The sequence below is a fragment of the Diprion similis genome, chromosome 6 (genome assembly GCF_021155765.1).
Source record: "Diprion similis isolate iyDipSimi1 chromosome 6, iyDipSimi1.1, whole genome shotgun sequence".
Lineage (NCBI taxonomy): Eukaryota > Metazoa > Arthropoda > Insecta > Hymenoptera > Diprionidae > Diprion > Diprion similis.
Window position 1 is genome coordinate 15,490,743 of NC_060110.1, and position 20,107 is coordinate 15,510,849.

The 20,107-nt window shown below is 38.6% G+C and overlaps 1 protein-coding gene across 1 annotated transcript in view; it reads left to right on the top strand.

Annotated features, from left to right (window-relative positions):
- The first annotated feature begins 13,041 nt into the window (after nt 1-13,041).
- Nucleotides 13,042-20,107, top strand: part of LOC124406879 (voltage-dependent calcium channel type A subunit alpha-1) — a 74,496-nt gene continuing 67,430 nt past the window's right edge. The window contains exons 1-2 of the mRNA XM_046882537.1: nt 13,042-13,103; nt 17,752-17,982. Coding sequence (XP_046738493.1) covers nt 13,051-13,103; nt 17,752-17,982 — 284 coding nt within the window. The 5' untranslated portion in view covers nt 13,042-13,050. The remainder of the gene's footprint in view (nt 13,104-17,751; nt 17,983-20,107) is intronic.

Sequence of the window (20,107 nt, forward strand, 5' to 3'; positions counted from 1 at the left end):
GATGACCGGAGACATTCGCTTGCGGCTAAATCTCAAGGATGGATCGTGAGGCTGGACTGTCTGAATCAAAAGTTGAGAAAAGAGAATATTCGCGACATTGATAGCGAATTTTATACTCAGTTATGATAGAAATAAATCCAAGCAAATTCGAATATAACCAACTAACATTAAGGTATTAATTATTTGAAAGGCGATTTTATGATTATAAAGTTCGAAATTTGTTTCTTATCTGATTTAAATATTTCGGGGGTCATTTTTTTATACATTACGTATTTTGCTATTGCAAGTACGATACAACAGATTTTTTAGCATTAGCATTAAAACTATACTTTAACGCGGGGCTTCTTTGAATGTTTATCACACAATTTGTGGGTGTCTGATAAGTTTTTTTAATTATAATATCTTTTTTTAAATTGTCGATATCTTAACAAATGTGAATTAAAATTTGTTCATATTCATTTCTATTCCATAATCGGAACGTCGGTCGTTCTATTCGATTTCATCATCAGTGGAGTCAAGAAAATAGCAAAATAATTTTTAAACGTTTTTCCCCCTATTTTAAAAACTTTCGATCCAAACTCTACCGCTCTTTCATCTTTCAAACTCTCAACGCTGCAGGATTCGCCCCCTTTATCCAGGTCGTTTTTCTCCCCCGTGACACATTATAACCCTCAAGGAAAACAGGTCGACGTCTCTGCTTTGCGCGGAGAGATACTGTTCATAATCCTATCCGATACATGTAACACACATAACCGAAAACGTGGAATATCACGTATCGATGTGGAGTCGGATGGAGACGCGTAGCCTGCAGGTACCTAGGCAACGGGACGGGACCAAACGGAGCAACAGGGTGCCCGTAGATCTCCGACGTCGAGCATCCGCCTCTACGTTGGGAAATGTTTATGTGCATATCCAATGTATCTACCCAGCTGCGGTTTACATCCGTATGTGAAGAAGACACGCGCAGTTTAACGTACAGCTTGTTGCCCTAGCCTTAATACCATTTACATACAACCAGGGTGCCGGTTTGAGGTAACTTTGGGGTGCTGCTGATTTATAATCGGGATTACGCCATAGTTGGAGGCTTGATAATTCCAGTGATCGATGGTGGAATGTTCAGGTTCAATTCTTCGAATGTTTATTTTCGCTTATTGGTTGCCACCATTTTTGAAGAAATTACACGGTTGGCTGTTTTTAAGCTTCTACATACAGTAAAGGTTGCCATGAAACGCCAAATAATTAATTATCAAGGATTGTTTAACTAAAACGGTGTAGATCGAAAAATTTACTTGTTCTAGATCATAAAATGTTTTGAAAGAATCGAGCCTCTAGTTTATCACATGATTTCTAATACAAGGATAACCTAGTGACCCTTTAGGGAGTGATGAGATAATTGCTCAAAGGAAGGCGTCTAAACTGGGACCTTTATTAAAATTCTGTATAACGTTGCTTCTCTTGTTGCGATATGAGATTCACCCTCAGTTATTCCATATAATTGCAAAATTTAGGCTTTTGTAATTTATCATGTGTTTTCTTATATATATTATCGAATTTACAGGGCTATTCATGCAACGAATTATAAGCTGAATTCTTTCAAAATATTTGATGGTTTGACACGCGAATATTTTAGTAGCAGGGTGATATCTAAAAACCTTTGTTTTGAACGGTTTTTGATATATTTGGTTAGTTCGAGGTCGCAGATTTTGGTGTAGGAGAACCGCTGAAGCGTGACTCAGCAAAGCCACTGGCTTGGCAGTCTCAGAACAGTTTTGAATACCAAACAGATGTCATCTCCCGTAGAAGCTAAACGCCTATTTGATTATGTTTCTGGGCCAAGAATAGAAAAACATTCCACTCCTACACCGTCGTGCGTGGTGCAAATATTGATCGGAAAAACCATCGCACAACGTACGTTTGGAGAGAAGAAGTTGTGTTTACGTTTTCTACATACATAGCCGGCTGATGATGACTACAGGATAAATAAAATTAACGATGTGCTTAGACGAGTTATGACACTTCGACGTGTCATTTTGTGTACAGTCCTTTTTTTTCTTCATCAACACATTTTGCCCGAATTTATTTGTGTGGAAAACATTCCGCGAATATCGTGACTACAGAAATGATCAAGATAGCAAAAACTCTGACTTATTGCTTATTTTATAAAACACCGAAAGGAATGTGTATCACATGGTGTATATTGTGTATATATATATATATACACAGAATATCCAGAGGTATTCAATGTTTGGTGTTCATTCATTTTTCGGTGTGGAACAAGTTTGAGAAACTCGTTGCATTGGAAATACTAATTGTGAGGAAAAAAAAAGAGAAATATATTCAACTCAAAATTCGATTATGGAGAATTGCCAAATTATGACGTACGATTCTTTCACGAAATTCTCTGCGGACATATATATTGTATATACGATATCAGAGTTTAAATTAAAGTGCGAATATCCTACGAGCTATTGTAAATTTTCTTCAATTAAAGTTAAGGTGTTATTCGACGTATAATAATTAAAGCTATTACCGCGTCTTTATTACACCGAGTGGATAAGGTGATCACGTGATCCAAGCCTTATAAGCAAGCCCGGAATTACCAGCGGATATAAACCTACTTTTCTGTTATACACACCAGCGAATAAAACTATAAAAGTCACTCTTCATGTTCGCTAACCTCAACACCAAAGCTGTCTGGAGTATTTCCGCGTCGAAATAACGTCCCTGTAGTCGACGAGTGGCTACAGGGCAATATCGGGTGAAGTTTGATAAATTTTTAATGGCGTATCTATGAGAAGTTCAACTTTGTCGAGGACGAGCGAAAGCTCCAAGAGTTTTTAAATTTATTTCTCCCCGCGTGATTTTCCACGAATTTTCCATATAAAACGAATCGTGAAAGATTATGTCACGTCAATAAAAATTTAGTTACAGTAACGAAATGTATTTTTTCCCTTGTTCTTATTTTTATTATAACCTTGCTAAGAAATTTTTTTTTTCCTTTCAGTCTCCTCTCGGCGTAGGGGTGCAAAGAAATCATGATGTATAGATTAGGTGAAGGTTGCGACACTTTGACATTTGGTTTAGATCGATTGTATATTTTCGGGCCCATAAATTAATCGGTAATGACTGGGGGGCGTGCATGGTTTGATGTAGTAATAAGAATATTAAAAGGGATAGAAGTTGATTACAGAAGATGATTAGGAAATTGAAAGGGACTGGCCGAGGCATCACCCACTTTTTATCCTTCATCTTTCTCGCTCTTCTTTCTTTATTTGGTTTTACTTTATTTTTTTATTTATTTCTTTTGCTTCTAATGAGCTACTTTATATTGCGCATCGATGATTTGTCATCTTCTTTGGAAGATGAATAAATTTTTTATACAGTAAAAGATAATGAACTCTAAATCTTTTTAAATGGCGTTTAAAGTACCCGATCATCAGTATGAGTTACGAATAGTTAATAGCGGAAAGTGTTTAATAATCATCGGTTGAAAATAAATAAATATATCCGCAACGCCGAGGGAGTGATGGAAGAAGAGATACGGCTGCGGCGATTTAAAAAATCGTAAATGTCTAATAAATAAGGTAAATGAGTTGTTTTTCACCTTGCAAAGATCATATTTTTACGAAAGAATTTTTAAAACCGACTTCAATCTTCACTGCGAAGATAAAACACTGATTTAACGTTCGTGCAGGGTTTCTAGACCTCCACGATTCCCTACCAGAGATTTCAGATTTTCGAGTTTCGACCGTTAGTCTTGATCTTAAACTCGTATGACGTGAATAAAATTACAAAACAACAAACCTCCCGGGATTTTCCGGTTATAGACTTTTACGCAAACTTAGCGCACTTGAGAGCCGACTAATAAGCTTCGATGCGAATATGTGGAAACAGGCAAAACTCGCCATACGTAGCAACTCAATTTTAGCAACAATCAGACACGATTTCATAATAAAATATATAACAGTCAAGGGAATGTAAAGTTAGAAGCGTAAAGCAAGGTGTAAAACAGCCATGTATTAATGTGGGTATCGTGAAATGTGACTTTCTTGTGGGAATAAATTACCTTAGATATACGTGTCCCTTTGTCAATAATTATGTAATTAACGTCACACTGTAATAACATTCTAGGCTCAACTCGATATCGGTCTGGTTTATAATATGAAGAGAAAAGTTGTGAAACTGGAGAAATTATTTACTTCTGAATGGTAGCACGCTATCCACGTACAATGTTTATCAAGATTGTACTGAAATTTATAATATGTTTCGCACAAAGTTGGGTATTTTCGTTGTAGGCATTGATTTATTCGGTAAAAATTTACATCAGCGATTCAATACATTTTTCAAATTATTAAGTTCATCTTATAAATATTGACAGAGATCCGTTTTATTGGGTTTATAGGTATACATACCTACTTCAACTGCTTATAGCTTACAATTAATTTCGTTTACATTTTATACTGCATACTCATGTGTATAATATATATGTATACTGTCTTAAACGTAAACGATTTCATCTTTCGTATCGTTCTTATAACAAATCATACTTTTTTAATAGAAGTAGCATAAAGTGTAAAATGTAAAATAATCATACGCGTAGTATAAAGTGAAACAATATTTTTTAACCGAAACGGCAAGAGTTAGTAATATTATAACGTTTGAAATCTTATAATCACATTTGCTTCTACGAAAGTTATAACGTGATTGCCTTATGAAAAATTTCACAAGGTTTTATCGTTATATAAATTTTCGAAGGAATATGAATGCAACGCGGGAGCTCGGGAATTTTTTTTACCGATTACCTGTCAGGTGTTCAAGGAGTATCTGACAGCTTTTGTGACAGCCAGGCGTGTGTACCTTCCTTATATTTCTACGCCACCCGCGTTGAGTGATAAACGAAATCCGGCGAGAATTAGGGGCGAGGGTAAGGGGCAAAGGAAAAGAAGATGAAAAAAGTCACCGCGAAATTTACGCCCGGAGTTTTACTGGCTGTATAATATCCAGACACCCTGTACAGCACCAGAGGCGTTAACCGCACCGCGAAATATTTATAACTTTTATCACGGTTATACGACAAGTGACGTCATACCGTGAAGCGCCGCCCCTTCCATCCTGCTTATTGTTCGCTCTGAGAAAAAATTTCATTTGTTGCGGTTGTTAGAAAATTTTATCGTTCAATGGATGAGGTTGCAATAAGGGTTTCGATGAATTGTCAGAAATGAAATAAAATTTTTTCAAATAAACTAATGTGGCACTAATAGATAATTATTTAATATGGTTATATCTGTAAATATTCCAGTTTCTGTCTTAGAGCTACAAAAGTCATTTTCATTTCATGCTCAGAACTATATTTTTGCAGTTTTGGTGAAAGATGAAAATAATTATAGACTCTACGCCATGGTAATTAAAACTAATAAGTCTTCGTGGCTTTTCGGAGTAACTAGAAAAGCTGTGTTCGTGAATTATTATAACTATTTAAAAAAAAATATGTTCAATTTGCAAATTCTCGCTAATCCATTTTGAAGAATATTATAGGATTTATATGCATATGGTAGCGAAAAGTGCATTGGATCTCCTCTATGCGCGATGTAACACCAGTACGCGCGCAATTAATCCGTAGAATCGATATTTCGTGTGGTACGTACGTACGAGAGAATCTGGGCTCGATACCAAGTAAGGCTTATCAAGGTTGTCAAGGGTGACGGATATCGTGGAGTTCTGCAGGAGTCGAGAATGCGTAGTAAAGGAGGACAGGGCAGTGAGAATGGATCAACTAAATGGAAAATGAGTGGTGAGTTTCGCATTTCATTTTAATGCCTCTACCCAGACTTTGCTGCTGGCTGAGCTGAAGTGTTACTTTTCATATTAAACGACTTGATATTGCTCGATAATTCAGTCATGATAGCCAGCTTATGACTGTTGCGTGAATTGAGCGGTTTAGAATTTTATTATTTTTTCTCTCCTTATTTCTCTACGTCGTAAAGACAGCTAGAATTTTACGAAGTATTAAGCAGTTTGTATAAAGTTTAGATTCAAAATTGTGGAGAAATGGAAATTGAGAATATATACGTATTTCGTTTTAAATTCTTCTCTGCATTCAAATCGTCTAGCCTTGAAAATTCTGCTTTGGCAACCAAAAAAATTTTTGAATAAGAGAATATTGTTTCAATTTGTTTCTTAATTTCACTAACGGATCAGAAACGAAATGACCGGTTACCATTTTACTGTACTTTTCTTTCTCATCAATTACACTCCTTCTTTGATTCAGCTCTTAAATAAGGGATCGAGAAAGGAAGCCAAAGCTTTGCTTTGCTCAATAAAAATTAAAAACCGCCCACTTGAAGTCCAAATAACTAGTCTTTGAAAAATCCAAATCTGTACATGTCAGTAATAAAACTGAGCAAGCGATCGAACTAAAGTCTTTCAGTAGCAGGATCTACTGTTACGATCAGGATAAGCTTGTCTCCTAGCAACGCGATTTTCCGTGTCGATGGTTGCATCGGACGTACAATAATTGGTAAATAATTTTTACTGTCGCATTTCTCCACGTTCAGAACGTCGTTTGTATCGTTTAATTAGCTTTCCTTCATCTTTCGTTAATTTTTTGATTTTTTTTTTGTTTGTTTGTTTGTTTTCTTTTTCTTTTTTTTTTTTTTTGAGAACAAATAAAATTTGCGGCATGATGTTGATCTGTGTACACAACCATCGAAATCGAGCGAGCAGTGCGGTAACACGCTATTGATTTTCAAACACGTAAGACGGTGCGAGTCGCCTGGCTGACCAACACAATGGCACCGCTACTTAATCCACTTTATCAAATGAACTGGTTCCTCCTCCTCAGTTTGGCTCGCGTTCCGAAGACGAGGTTATACCCTGCACCTTGTGACCTATACCTTGTACACCTACCCAACTTATTATATATATATACTCTGATATTCAGACTCCTTGCCGACGTCGTTATAACATCAGAATCTAATAACGGAGAGTGTAGAGAAATGCTTGATGGGTTTTGAGGAAATGTAAATATGCAGACGAATCTGAACGGCTGGATAGTTGACTCGTTTCAACTGTTAACCGTTTGACGGACTTAATCTGCGACTGCAGACTTTGCGATCGTAAATCCACACCTCAGATATCTCCGTAGAGTGATTCGACTGTCGGATGGATCCGATTTAGAAATGATCTGGTCGAACGAAAAATCCTCGTGTCCGAGTGATTACTCTTTCTATGTGGAACGTTTTCAGCGTCGTGACAAGCAGGCGGAACTGAAATGTTGAAAAAAAAAATTATTGCAACGAATAATATCTGTTGATACAAGTTGTCAGGAATGCACACGGTTCGTGATAAATACAAAGAAATCCATACAGGAATCGATTCGAAATTGTTGTTAATACACCTAATAATAATTTCCGTTTTATTGCGCCGAATATGATGGTAATAAAATAAAAGCATTCATCCGTTTCCTCGCCTTGGATGATTTAATATTCTTTTGTTTATTGTCCATCATCTACTTTCGTAAACACTTCATTTAATAAGATAAATAAATTGTCATTCGTCACGTTGAAAAATTATGCCTTGGTTGTTGTCTCCTCCGTCTTACAATTAGTTGCGATGATCTAGACTCCCTTGGCATTTCGCGGCTATTATACTGTAAATTATTATTGTCATCACCCATACCAGAAACTCGCTTATGATGGTTTTAGAGGCTAACGTAGTATATTTGAAGTCACTCTGAGGAGAACTCGAGCCTGGGGTTGAAGAGTACCCTGAACTATATGTATATATCTATTCTTCCTCGAGCAGATACCAAGGGCCGAGTCTGTCGTAGTGGCTGTCCATATTTTAACCCCAAAGGGCATCGCATAATACTCTGCGTTAATAATTTAATATCGTTATTCCCATGCCCTGGCACCATTATTTGGGAAAGGGCGCCGAACCGTAGAACGCGAACAATATTCCATCGGTGATGTATCAGCTATGAAATTTCTAAGCATGGTAATAATGGACACGGATTGTCTCCCAATTATTTCTGTGAAACACGCGTGAAGTAATTACGAACATTATGAAACTGTTTATTCAATTTACGGACTGATTCGTTTATAATCGTGACGTTAATTCAACACCCGTTAGAGTTTTTCGTACAGCCTGAACACCGTGAAAACCAAATTATGGGAAAATCTACTTTTTCGATCGTTTGATCGAATTATATCACAGCAGAGCGTGATGTATTTGATTTAATTTATACGGAAAGCACAATCAGCTGCGGTGTTGCTTGTGAAGTTCGGAGTGCAGGGGCTGCCAGGCAAAGGGTGTATAACAGGAGCTCATCACTAATTGGTAGATGCTGGAATTCCCCGCGCATTGTAACGACTAATTAGTAATTAGGTACGACATCAACGTGTTCAAAGGAAGAACGATTAAGCATGCAAGTCATCTCTAAACAGTGCTACATCTCATACTACACAATTATATTATGTCTTTGGATTGCTGTGTAGATGAAAAGTTTTTTTTTTTTTTTTTGTCAAAGCTCAGCTACTGTTATCGCACTGAGGGTTCCATATTTAAAAAAATTTTTATCATTAACTTCCTCATAATATTCTACTCAAATATTAGGTTAAAATAATCGAATAGAGAATGAAGTGATCGGTTGGATTTGTCAGATCGTCTAACGAATGGTTGAGGCACTTATGATTACTTATACGAGTTTGAATTTTACAATAACGTACAACGTAACACCGGGATTGAAGATAACAATTTTTTATTTCCTTGGTGCCTTCGTTAGCCAGCAGGTTTTGACTAAAAAAGGTAAAACTTGAGAGTCAACTGGTGTAATTGCTATCCGTAAGATCGGTTCGAAATATTCCGAGGTAAACACAGATGGAAACTTTCCGATCGATCGGCACGTAGTAATTCTGTTTGCCTGTCCGTAGCTCCTGACGGTTTTATTTCATTTCACTGTAATTCACCTGTGAAGTGGCCTCTGTCCGTCACTTCAGTCCATATAGTAGTACCTACTATACCAGAATCCTTGCAGCGAGGCGTCACATCGGGATTTTTTATTCATGTAATGGTGCTCGTTCCGAGCTGAGATATCGAACTGGATGGACGTACAATTAATTGGACACTTTTAATTCTGCGGCATTTTGCACGTTACAAATGGCTTGTAAGTCAAATATTTCCAGAGCTACGCCGTTCTTTGTTGTACCAAAAAAGTTACTGGAGTCGAAAATATATTTCAAACTCACTCACGCGGAATTCTCGAGCAAACTTGTCACTTAAGCTTCACAAATACGGTGGGCAATTATACAGCGGCTGCTTCAATTTTGATGGAAACTTATTTCAAAAGAATATTCCCGCATTTGTTAAATTCAATTCAGAGAGTATTCCAACACGCCCACCTCGTTATGGACTTTGCCGTTTCATTCCAGTGGAATACATTTCCCATAGTTCAATGCCCGACATTCCGCACCGCGCATGATCGATTATAATTATCTCACATGATAAAGTTCACTCAATTTCGCCGCGTGTCTTTTGATAATTTATACCGTTATTGCTTACTGTTTGGATCTTTTCTCATTTGCGAACAATTCAGTCTAGACAATAAGATACAAGTGTTTCTACCGTCTTTTTATACTACTTAAGGAATCCAATTAATACCTTAGTCTGATCTCATCAATGAAAGTGCCTTGTGATCATGGGGTGAAATCCTTTATGAAATAATATATTTATTAGAAAATCATTTGATCATAAATATTGGTCAATAAATAATTAACCTATACGAATGTCTGAATTTTTTGTTAATCAGATTGGTTGGCCAAATATCAAAACTTTTTGTTGAGTATTTACTAAATTGTTGTATTCGTAAGCTACGAAGATCTCTTAAAAAATACTCTAATTATGAACAAAAGGTTAAACAGATCAATACTTCGTTTTAAATCATTTGGAAATTGTTAAAAATCTATCAGTTTCGTTCGGTTTCATTCTAAAATGTATCATTTTATTAAGAAAATTAATTTCTAAAAAGTCACGCAAACAAATTTATAATTCGGTATTCAATTTGTTCATAATAATCAATATTAGTGTAACAACATACACGATGTAAAAAGAAATATTTAACGATGCCAACATTAGAAAGAAAAAAAGTGTTTCAGAGTAAAATTTAAAGAATCCCTGCAAGCTTTTCACCAATTTCGAGCGAATTGAAACGAAGCATTAATTGATTGCTGGCGAACCAACCTTCTTATCACAAACACACGCGTACAGAATTCGGTATGCTCACCGTCCAGGAATTAAGGCTAGGGACGCAATCGGCCTAAGGTGTACGCCAACATCCTGTGTGCAGGACGTAGGTATAATCGCACCCGGGTTCCCGAAATTCCTAATTAATTAATCCGAAGTGGTATACCAGGGTCGGCTTAAGTATGGAAAACACTTTGCGCTACCGAGATGGATGCCGGGTCAGAGTGTTTCGGAATCATCTCAACTCTGCGGTTGAAATCTCGAAGCAGATCCGGGATGTTGTTAATGATCGAGGTCCTTATTTATGCGTCTGTGAAACGGTCGAATTGCGGTCGACGCGGTAAGGAAATTTCAAATTTCCCACCTGTTCGCGGTGTTGAATGGCCAAGAGTTACACGACGGTTGGCCATAACTGATTGTTGAATTAACGAGCGTTCCGTTGATCCGCATCGGAGATTTTCCTTAAATTCAAGACGCCTTTGCGTATCCACTCCGGATGGGAGTAATTTAAGAAGTTCGCAATTGGTAAATTTTATTCCCCTTCGTCAAGGGTAATTTCAGGATCTACCAGCCGGTCTTCTAATTAAAAAAAAAAAAAGACGAGAAGAAAAAAAAAGTGTACCGCTTAAACGCTGAGTACCACCGACAGCTCTGCAATTAAGTTTATACCTCGGGGGCAGATCGGCGGCATGCCTAATCAACTCGGCCTCAAAGTGTAGTGTAACAATTACTGACGAGATAATGACCGTATCTTTCTCCGCCTTGGAGCGGAATTTATATTTATTATCGTTTATGCGATTCACCAACTCAATTTTAAACGATACATGCCGAATTTTTTAACGTTTGTAGCACGATGTCGTCATCAGTTTACTTCATTCTTTTGGCTCACAATCAGTTATGACGAGTCTTGACTCTTGGAATTTACAAAATTTATCATTTGGCATGGTGAACTTCAACAAGCTGCACATTGTTTGACAAAAATGGATGCAAACAATTCTGCGTGCATAAAGTTTTCAGCCTCTTCGTACATGAAAAAAAAGTAAAGCGAGAAATCCTTGCCGATCTTCTCCGCGAGATATTCAAATTTTAATCATATTTTAATTATTTTTCAATATCAACCACTTTTTGCATCACCCAGAGCTGCGACGACAAGAAAAAAAAAACACTAAAGTAGAAAACAATCAAAGAAAAACTCGCATAATATAAAAATAGATCTCTACGAACACAACGTCCTTGCCTTTCGTCCTGGGTAATGCAAAAAGTGGTTGATATTGAAAAATAATTGAAAACTCATTGAAAATTAAATATTTCGCGAAGGGGATCAGCTAGGATTTCGCGGTTTGCGAATTTTTTTCATCTACGAACAGGCTGAAAATTTTCTCCACGCACAATTTTTGGATCCATTTTGGTTAACCTTGCGCAGCTTGAAGCTCACCGTATTGGGCGTTTATCTCTACGGTACACGTGATTATACCTATAGTGCACCTGTACTCAATTGCAGTCCATACCTCAATTAATTAGGGTAGTTTCAGGCACAAATCTCCTCGCAAATGATCTACCAGTACTTACCAGCAATAGCTGCAGGCACGTCGAGTGGGCGGAGGACCATGCATGAAGTTTAATGCTTACAGGATAGACACTGAATCGAATGCAATTGAAACCTAATCTCTTGGCGTGATTCACGGACGTTTTCCAAACTGATCTTTGATCTTTCAAACTTGAAGTGAAATACAACAAGAATCAAAGCAACCACTTACGCTTGCAGGTTCTCTAAAAATAAAAAAGAGATAAAAATTTATCTGATAACGAGGCCGTCAGTAAGGGAGATGGAAATGGAAGGCCGCCGGGGAGGTAAAAGCTTGAAGAATTGATTTCTTTTCTTGCTCGTTGCCCGGAGTGGTTTTGTTTCCGATAATTAACGGCTGGAAAAATAATTAACAAAACGAATCATCCCCGAGGGTTTGAACCTTCGCGAGAAAGGTTCCGTTTAAACTCGATGGACAGAATAATTTTACCCAAGAATTGTATGTTCCTACACACACTAGCAGCTATTTTGTGCGCAGTCATGTACGCACTTGTGCAGATATACGTGCTGCGTGTAGATCGTCGGTGAAGATTATTCCTTTACCGCGAAGCGTTGTACGTTGGTACGTAAATAACCACGTGTTCGTTTTACGACCCCAATGGCGACTGGGTCGTAAATGTGTTTCAGCACCTCAGTTGCTTATTGACGTTCATACTTTACCCGCGCCATGGATCTGAACTAGCCTGCACATTCTATTTTTTATTTCCCTCTCTCTATTCATGCTCTCCTTTTATTTCTTCTTCTTCTTCTTCTTCTTCTTCGTTTTTATACCTCAGTTATACTGCCGATTGTTGTCACAACTACGACATGTCCGTAATATCAATATTGACGCAAGCACATTGGTCACCCTACAGGATCGTTAACGCAAACCATATTCAACGGCTATTCACTTCAACTCGACGGGCGTCTTCGTTGCAAATACTTTTCAATACGTTGCAGTTCCTGGTTTTATTATACGCCCCTGTAAATATGGCGGTCTAGAAATTGTTGGTAGATCCAACCGAGATCTAACTGCACGAGAATATGTTCAGCACAATCACTTAGTCTGACAGAACACGTAGTCTAGACTACTTCGGGGCAGTTCTGACCGCTCTAATTGTAAGTTCAGCTCACATCAGTGCTCAGTCGTTGCATTGAGATTCTCGAGACTGCGGTTCACCCGGAGTTCTCAAGTCGTATAATTTAATACGCCCCAAGAGTAGTTTGCAGGGTGAATGTGTGCATTTATGTTATTGAATCTGAGTTACGTCTTTCCATGCCGGAAGCGAAGTACGACGCGGTGGGTATAGAAAGCACGATATTTATTTCTTTCCTTCTTGGAGCTAAGATTGAATCGAATCGCAAGGTACTTTGGCCGATATTTTAATTTTCAATTCTTGAATCACTTGTATTAAAATTGTCCGCCGATCGATGTCGGCTCTGATTTCAAGACTTTACTTCGTTAGAATTTAAAAACCACATCAGGGTAGGGAAGAATTGTACCAACTTACGGTCCAAGAGGGTTTACAGGCGGTTGGAATATCTCGACTGTAACGAGAAAGACGTCTAAGAAAATGGGGAATAGAAAATTAGATATGTACATACGTGTTGGGGCGCTGAAATGGGTTTTAGCTGTCGAAACCGACCCATATCCCGGCGAACAACGGTTTGACTCTTACCTTTTTCACCACCTTTCAGTCCCGTGGAAAAAGAAATGTGCGAATTGGAACGGCTGGCGAAAAAGAGATCCAGCTTAGAGCTGGAAGTTCTACGAAAGATATTTCATCTGCTTTGCATCTATATGTATTGTCGCTGCACTGCGTACCGGTTTTTAATATTTTGTTAATTTTTTAATTAATCCCTCGGACTCCCGGCTAACTTTGATTTCGATCCGAGACAATATGCGAGCTCGATTATACGAATTATGTGACAATGACTGGTGATGCAAATAATTCGAAATCAGAGCTAGCTGGAAGCGTTGATTAACATTACTGTACAAGCAATTCCTTAATACCCTTTAGTTTCATTTGCTGCTCGGTTTCCGGTTTCCGTAGAATCACTTTCCAAAGATTGCCATCTGGTCTGCACCCATCTCGTAATTAAATTTCCTCTTGAATCAAGACTATGCTAAGAAGAGACAGAAACGGGGGATGGAAGTGAGATTGAGAGATCTATATGTATAGCCGCAGCTGACTGGCTGGCGCTCGCGCAGAAACCGGAAGCGAATTGGCTCTGTCGGAGGGAAACTGGCCGGGACCGACGTGACCAAGGATGGCCAAGAGTTCCCCGGGGTGCCTAGCAACAGGTTGCTACGCTAAAACTCCCTCTTCGCTTCTCTTCTTCCCTTCCGCTTTCTTTCGCCACGTTCGCCATGCTCTCGTCATCCCGAACTGACACGAGTAGATAATACGTTACGTATTATCATTTGGCTCATCTTCCAAAGAGATACTCGTCTGTACCCACGCGAGTATATCTACACAGTTAAATGCTTATGCAAACCTCATTCTCACTCGAATTATCATAATTTGTCATTCCTTTCTCGCCAAGGGCTGACGCGATTTTATCTCACCTCATATAGTGGCCGAGATTTTTTCAGACGGTGAAGCGATGCTGGGTGTTTGTTATTTGCATATCAAGGTCCGCGAAGGGGATCCTCGCAAATGCTTTTCGCTGACCTTAGCAGGAGATTGAAATTGCGGTTGAAATCATGGCAGCTGTCGTAGCTGACGATGAGATTCAAATCGCAAGGGAAATTGAAGTGAATTTTTTTTTAAATAAAAGAAGCATTCCGGAAGCATTGACGATTAATATGTTCACAACGCGTAATTTTTTTGCTTTGTTGGGGGTCTTTTTGCCCCCCCTCCCCGCCCCTTTTTTTTTTTTTGATTGTTTATGGAATATCTTTTGTACGCTGTAAAATCACTCATATTCAGGCGAGTATTCGACGCGCGTTGTTTCGGTGAATCAAAATTCGGTTATTCGACGTTTCGCCTGTATGCGGTTTTACAGGCACTCAACTCCACTCTCGCTGCCGAGCAATCGATACACATCAATCTACAAACAGCGAATTTTCGAGTTGAACCAACGCGCTTGATGTCGCGTCTAGTCGTATACGAGTTATTACACAAAAAGTAACCATATCGGAACGAGGATTTTCCTACGAATTAGATTGCGATATTGGTATTTGTATGAAAAAAAGGCTTGCGTCGAAATCTCGCGGTTTAAAACTTTCCGAGCGGTGAATCACAATGGATTCATTCTGAGTGGATATAGAAAGCTCTTGTATTGATTTTTTTTTTTTTTTTGTAAAATTTATACATGATGTTTAAAATAAAATGGATTCTTCTTAGGCAAAGAAATAATTTCCATCTTTCGCTATAATTTTGTTTCGCTAAACATGATTCTGCTATTATATTAGCACATTCCATTTCAGACCGCATACCTATATACATATTTGCTTGAGCATACCATTGAATTTTGATGCCGTACTCTAGCCTAGTTCAATTAAAACAAATCTAATATTCGTTTGCATTTCTCAACATATTTCGCGCGCGCGCTGCGTAAAATCCTATCAATATAGAAAAACGAAAATATCGCGTCAGGCAATGATTCTGAGCTCATAGTCGTTAACTCTGACGCGATACGAAAGATTATGCATAAAAATTTCCAACAACATATCTATATGCCTCTGAGGAAATCAAACTTTTTACCATTCGCGAACCTTTCCGGAGTGAAGGAATTATAGGCCGAGCGCTACCGGGACAAAGCGCAAACAAACCGACAATGAAAGCGTCCAATTCTACAGGCACAATTCGTCCCGGGTGAAACTAATTTCCCATCTCTATTAGCCGGAATGTATATACCCTCATCGTCAGTGTGAAAGATAGGCGAACTCATTTGTCACCTCACCATAACTTCCGTCGGTCATATTTCACGGAAAATAGCATTGATGCTCACGGAAGAAATATGGAAGCCGGCTTCAGCAGCTTCGCATCGACGCTACATATTCGACCACTTCGATAAAAGCAATTAGCCATTGAGTGTAGTCAAGTTTCAATGGCATGCACCGTCACGCAGAGAGCTTACGTACAAGCATCAAGGGCGTAAAAGCCTACGTGTATACAGGCAATGTTGCTGTAAGACAACTTCAAGGAACTTGTAATGAGATTCAAAACTTGATACTCGGATGTTCTGTCTGTACGCCAACCCGTCCTGTCTAGAGTATAATATCGCCTCTCTTTCAAACTCCGCCTGTTCAGATTTCTTTTTTTCAAACTCAATTTTCTTAAGCATGCAGTTCTTGGGAGACTGCTGCGATTACACTTTGTACCGTATTTAACGGGTTACAACGATTTATTGTCCATGTTTTATGCAGTATTGTGGCAAAACTTTCATACTCAAATGCAGCGATGATGTAGGTACTACAGAAATTTTTAGAGCTTTAGTACTGTCGTTGTTTTTTATTTAAATACGACATTGCTTTTTTATATTGGGCGCACCTTACTTCCAATTTTTAACAGCTTAACATGATGTTTTGGTCAAGTTCGTAATCGAAAGGTAAGGGTATTTGCACTGAAAACAAATGGCAATAAATTGAGTTAATAAATAATGAACAGCGATTAGTGATTGAGGGTGAAAATATCTTTGACTGCGTATCTTTGAAGGAAATATTTTCCTCCATTACAGGTGTATTTTCACTCTACGAATATGAAGCGGGGTTTCCACTGGCAACGCAGATGTATATTCAACGCTCCGAGCCATCTCGTCGTCAATAATATTTTTGAATACAATTAAAAGATTTGCTCGCATAATTTTCTTGCATGGAAAGAAAAGTGAAAAAGAAATAAAGTTGAAAATAATTGTTAATGTACGAGCGCGAAAGAGCTGCAGATTATAATAATTGTATATAATAAAACGAGGGGAGGGACTAAATTCTAGGCAAATTAAAACCGACGAATGTAAAGCTGGGCCAGATAATTAGCGATAAAACTTTGCTCGGGAAATAATTCTTATTATAGCGTGCTGCGACTCACAAGTTACCAGCTACTACCAACCGACCCTAAGAAAAACTTGACACGCAGCTTTGACAAAGGTACCCACTAACGGAAGTCTAATCGTGAGTTTTGCGCAGCGGCGGAAGCTAGACTCCACCTGCAGTGCTCCTACTCACGCAAATTGATTATCTAAGATTTTAATATTTTCTTTGTTGAGTTCTCTTTCCTGGCTTATTCCCTCTCTCTTTCCGTTTGCCTCGGGAATGAAGAATTATATCCTGAAGATGAGAACGAAAATATTGTAAATCGGGACAGTCACGGATGCGAAGAATCCAAGTCAAGCACATAATCATCGCTGCGAATGGTTAGACAACAATTCTGTTTCGCAGTATTTGAGTTTATGCTTCAGGCTTCTGCGGAATCGCATGAACTGAAATAAATTCCAACTGCCAAATATACCTAGTCATGTTTCAAAGGCAAGCTTCTGTACACTAGAAAAAAGGAAAAAAGAAAATTGTTTGTACAGAGAAATTCTTGAAACGGGAGTGGTTCGAAATCGAGTTTCAATTAAGTAATGAAGTATTTTCACTGGCAACCAAGCGAGAGAAATGCACTCTCACCAGCATTACTTCCTGTCAGATAATCCGGCAATTAGAAATTCAAACTTTATGCCAAAGTCTTGACGCAATCTTGTCATTATGTTCCCTCGATCAATCTCACCTGTTCATTATTGAGAATAAACACAACCCCCTAGCGGGAAACAATCAGGAAATTTCTCAACTTCTACTACAATAATCATCAACCCCCAACCCTTTCTCCCTCGAACATGACAATCTATCGTTCCAAAATTGTGCCAGAAGATTAAAAAATGCGTGCATATGTGACGGTGAAATTGATCCAATAATTAATTACATTGAGGCCATTCACACGAATCCCCGATTTTTTGTCCCCCAGGATGTTGGGCGGCGTTGGAGGCCGACACCTCTCTACGCGCCGACGGGGCAGCAGCCCCATGGTGCGCGGGGGCGTGGGCCCGATGCCCTATGGAGCCCATTTGCTCCCGGGGGACGCCGCCGCGGTCCCTCCGGACGGACCCAGATACACTCGCCGACGCCGGGCTGTCACAACCAGCGACCACAAGAGCTGCGCACTCATCCAGACCAGACTCAAGCTGGGGGACATCATGTGAGTACTACCCATATAATACACGGGCGTATGTTAACATGCATAGAAAAGTGACGTTTGTTCGTTTCAGGAGGTTCCCATAGATTTATGTCTATGTATGAATGATTTATTAAAAGTTCAATTTTCATTTCTGTATATTAAGCAGAGAAACGTAGACTAAAGGTCATGCGTAATCGGGTTATATTTTTTCTTTTTTTTTTTTCTTCTTAAAAAGTACAATTTTTTAACGGTGTTAAATGAACTGTCGAATTATAACGATTTTTTTAAAATATTTTATAGATATACGAGTCTATCTGCTGTATATCTGATTCAATTGCTGTTCAAACAAGATAAAGAAAAAATACGACCTGTTCACTTTTGAGCTAAATTTTGGAAAAATACGGGATACATAAGACATCTCAGAACTTAAAATTCGGGAACATTTTTTTAGAGAGTTTTAATCAGAATCCGTGAGATTCTTGTCTGCTATTATTTTTTCCACGCAATCATAATTTTCTGTCATGTTGGGTACGGCCGAGGGTCTAAAGGGCAACGAGTAATCCATCTTATTTTAACCAGTGATCACAGTGTCAAAAGAACACAGCTTTCGCCTCATAGGTTTTGATATATTCCGAGCGAAAATATTGCGGTTAATAGGTAGAGACCGCGTCGTTCGACAAAGAGCTTTGATACTTGGCCAGGAAATTGGTCCAATCACACGGTTTCGGGTACCGTTTGTAGATTAAATGTGAAACATGAAATTTGTCTCAAACTTTGTACGAAAGTTGGAAATAATGTCGCTGATTAATTGACACAGAAGAATTCAAAGGAGAGATAATTTTCTTAATGTCGCGAAGAGAAGGTCAAATTTACATAAATTTCTTTGATTTTCTAACTGGTACAACGGTAATTTTTTTGAATATGTACTCGCGGTAACCTTGACTTGCGAAATTTCTGTAGCGATCTGTAATGCCACAATCTCCTCTAAAAGCACGCGAACGTTGATCGCGCAGATTTCAGCGAAGAACGAAAAATCTTGAACCTCACCCGCGCCACGACCGTCGGTAAAACAGTTTCAGTCCTTCCTTACACATCTATCCAAAAGCTCACGCTGCAGGAAACTACCGCATCAACTGAGATGGTATTCCCCGAGCTTTTCACCGATGGTAACAAGGTAAAAAAGCTTTACCAAAGAAGGGTAGAGGATACAATTGTAATACCGTTTTCTCAGGGGTAAATTGACTGTTACCCATTGTGGCTTTTCACAATTTTACATGTCAACCTTATCTCGGGAGTGAAATTTTCGAGGACACAAACCGGGCTGATCGATACTTAACTTCGCTTCAAACATACGTAACGTTGAGCAATCTCGCCCTCGTGTATTCCTTGCGCCATTCGAAGCTTCTACAATTCGCCGAAAGTGCCGCCAGCTGGCGCCAAATCGCTGTCTGACCCAAACATTGCTCTTACTACTGCAACTCGAATTAACATCTGACGCTCGCGATAAGGTGTTCGCGCTGCTGTACCCAGCGGATACTTGAATTGCGTCGACCAATGACAGTATCGATCACACCTTCGATCGTTTCTTCTTGCTTTATATTTTTAGCTCGGACTGTCGTTGCCCGTTACGTAAACTTCAATTATTCTCTCAAAGTGCTGTAGTAAAGCCTCCTTGCTTAATCGTAATATGCAGCCAATTACGTCTATGTATACTTGTGGCTAAATATGCTTCATCAAGGTTCTCTTCATTTTATATTGTTCAGATTTCGGAACCCTTCTTTTCTCCTTCAGTAGCTATTTGCTTCGTTGTATTGACTTGACTGCCTAGTCAGACTGATATTTGGATGTTCGATAATTTAAGAAATTTCATTCGACGCCTCTGAGCAATTTTTAGACAATCGGTTTTTCAAACGGTGTAAGGTGTATCACTAAAAATATAATTGTTCGCTAGGTTCTTAGAGTTTTCATATTTATTATACTAACGTGAGACTTATTGTTAGTGTAAAATTCTTCATCGAAACTTCGCGATGTAAGCTGATCCTCTGTTCTCACATTATTCCCGTTGAGATAGTGCTTGTATATAGTATTTACACGTCACATTCTACATTTCAGTTGGAATTTCATTGAGGAATGGCTCGAGTCCACG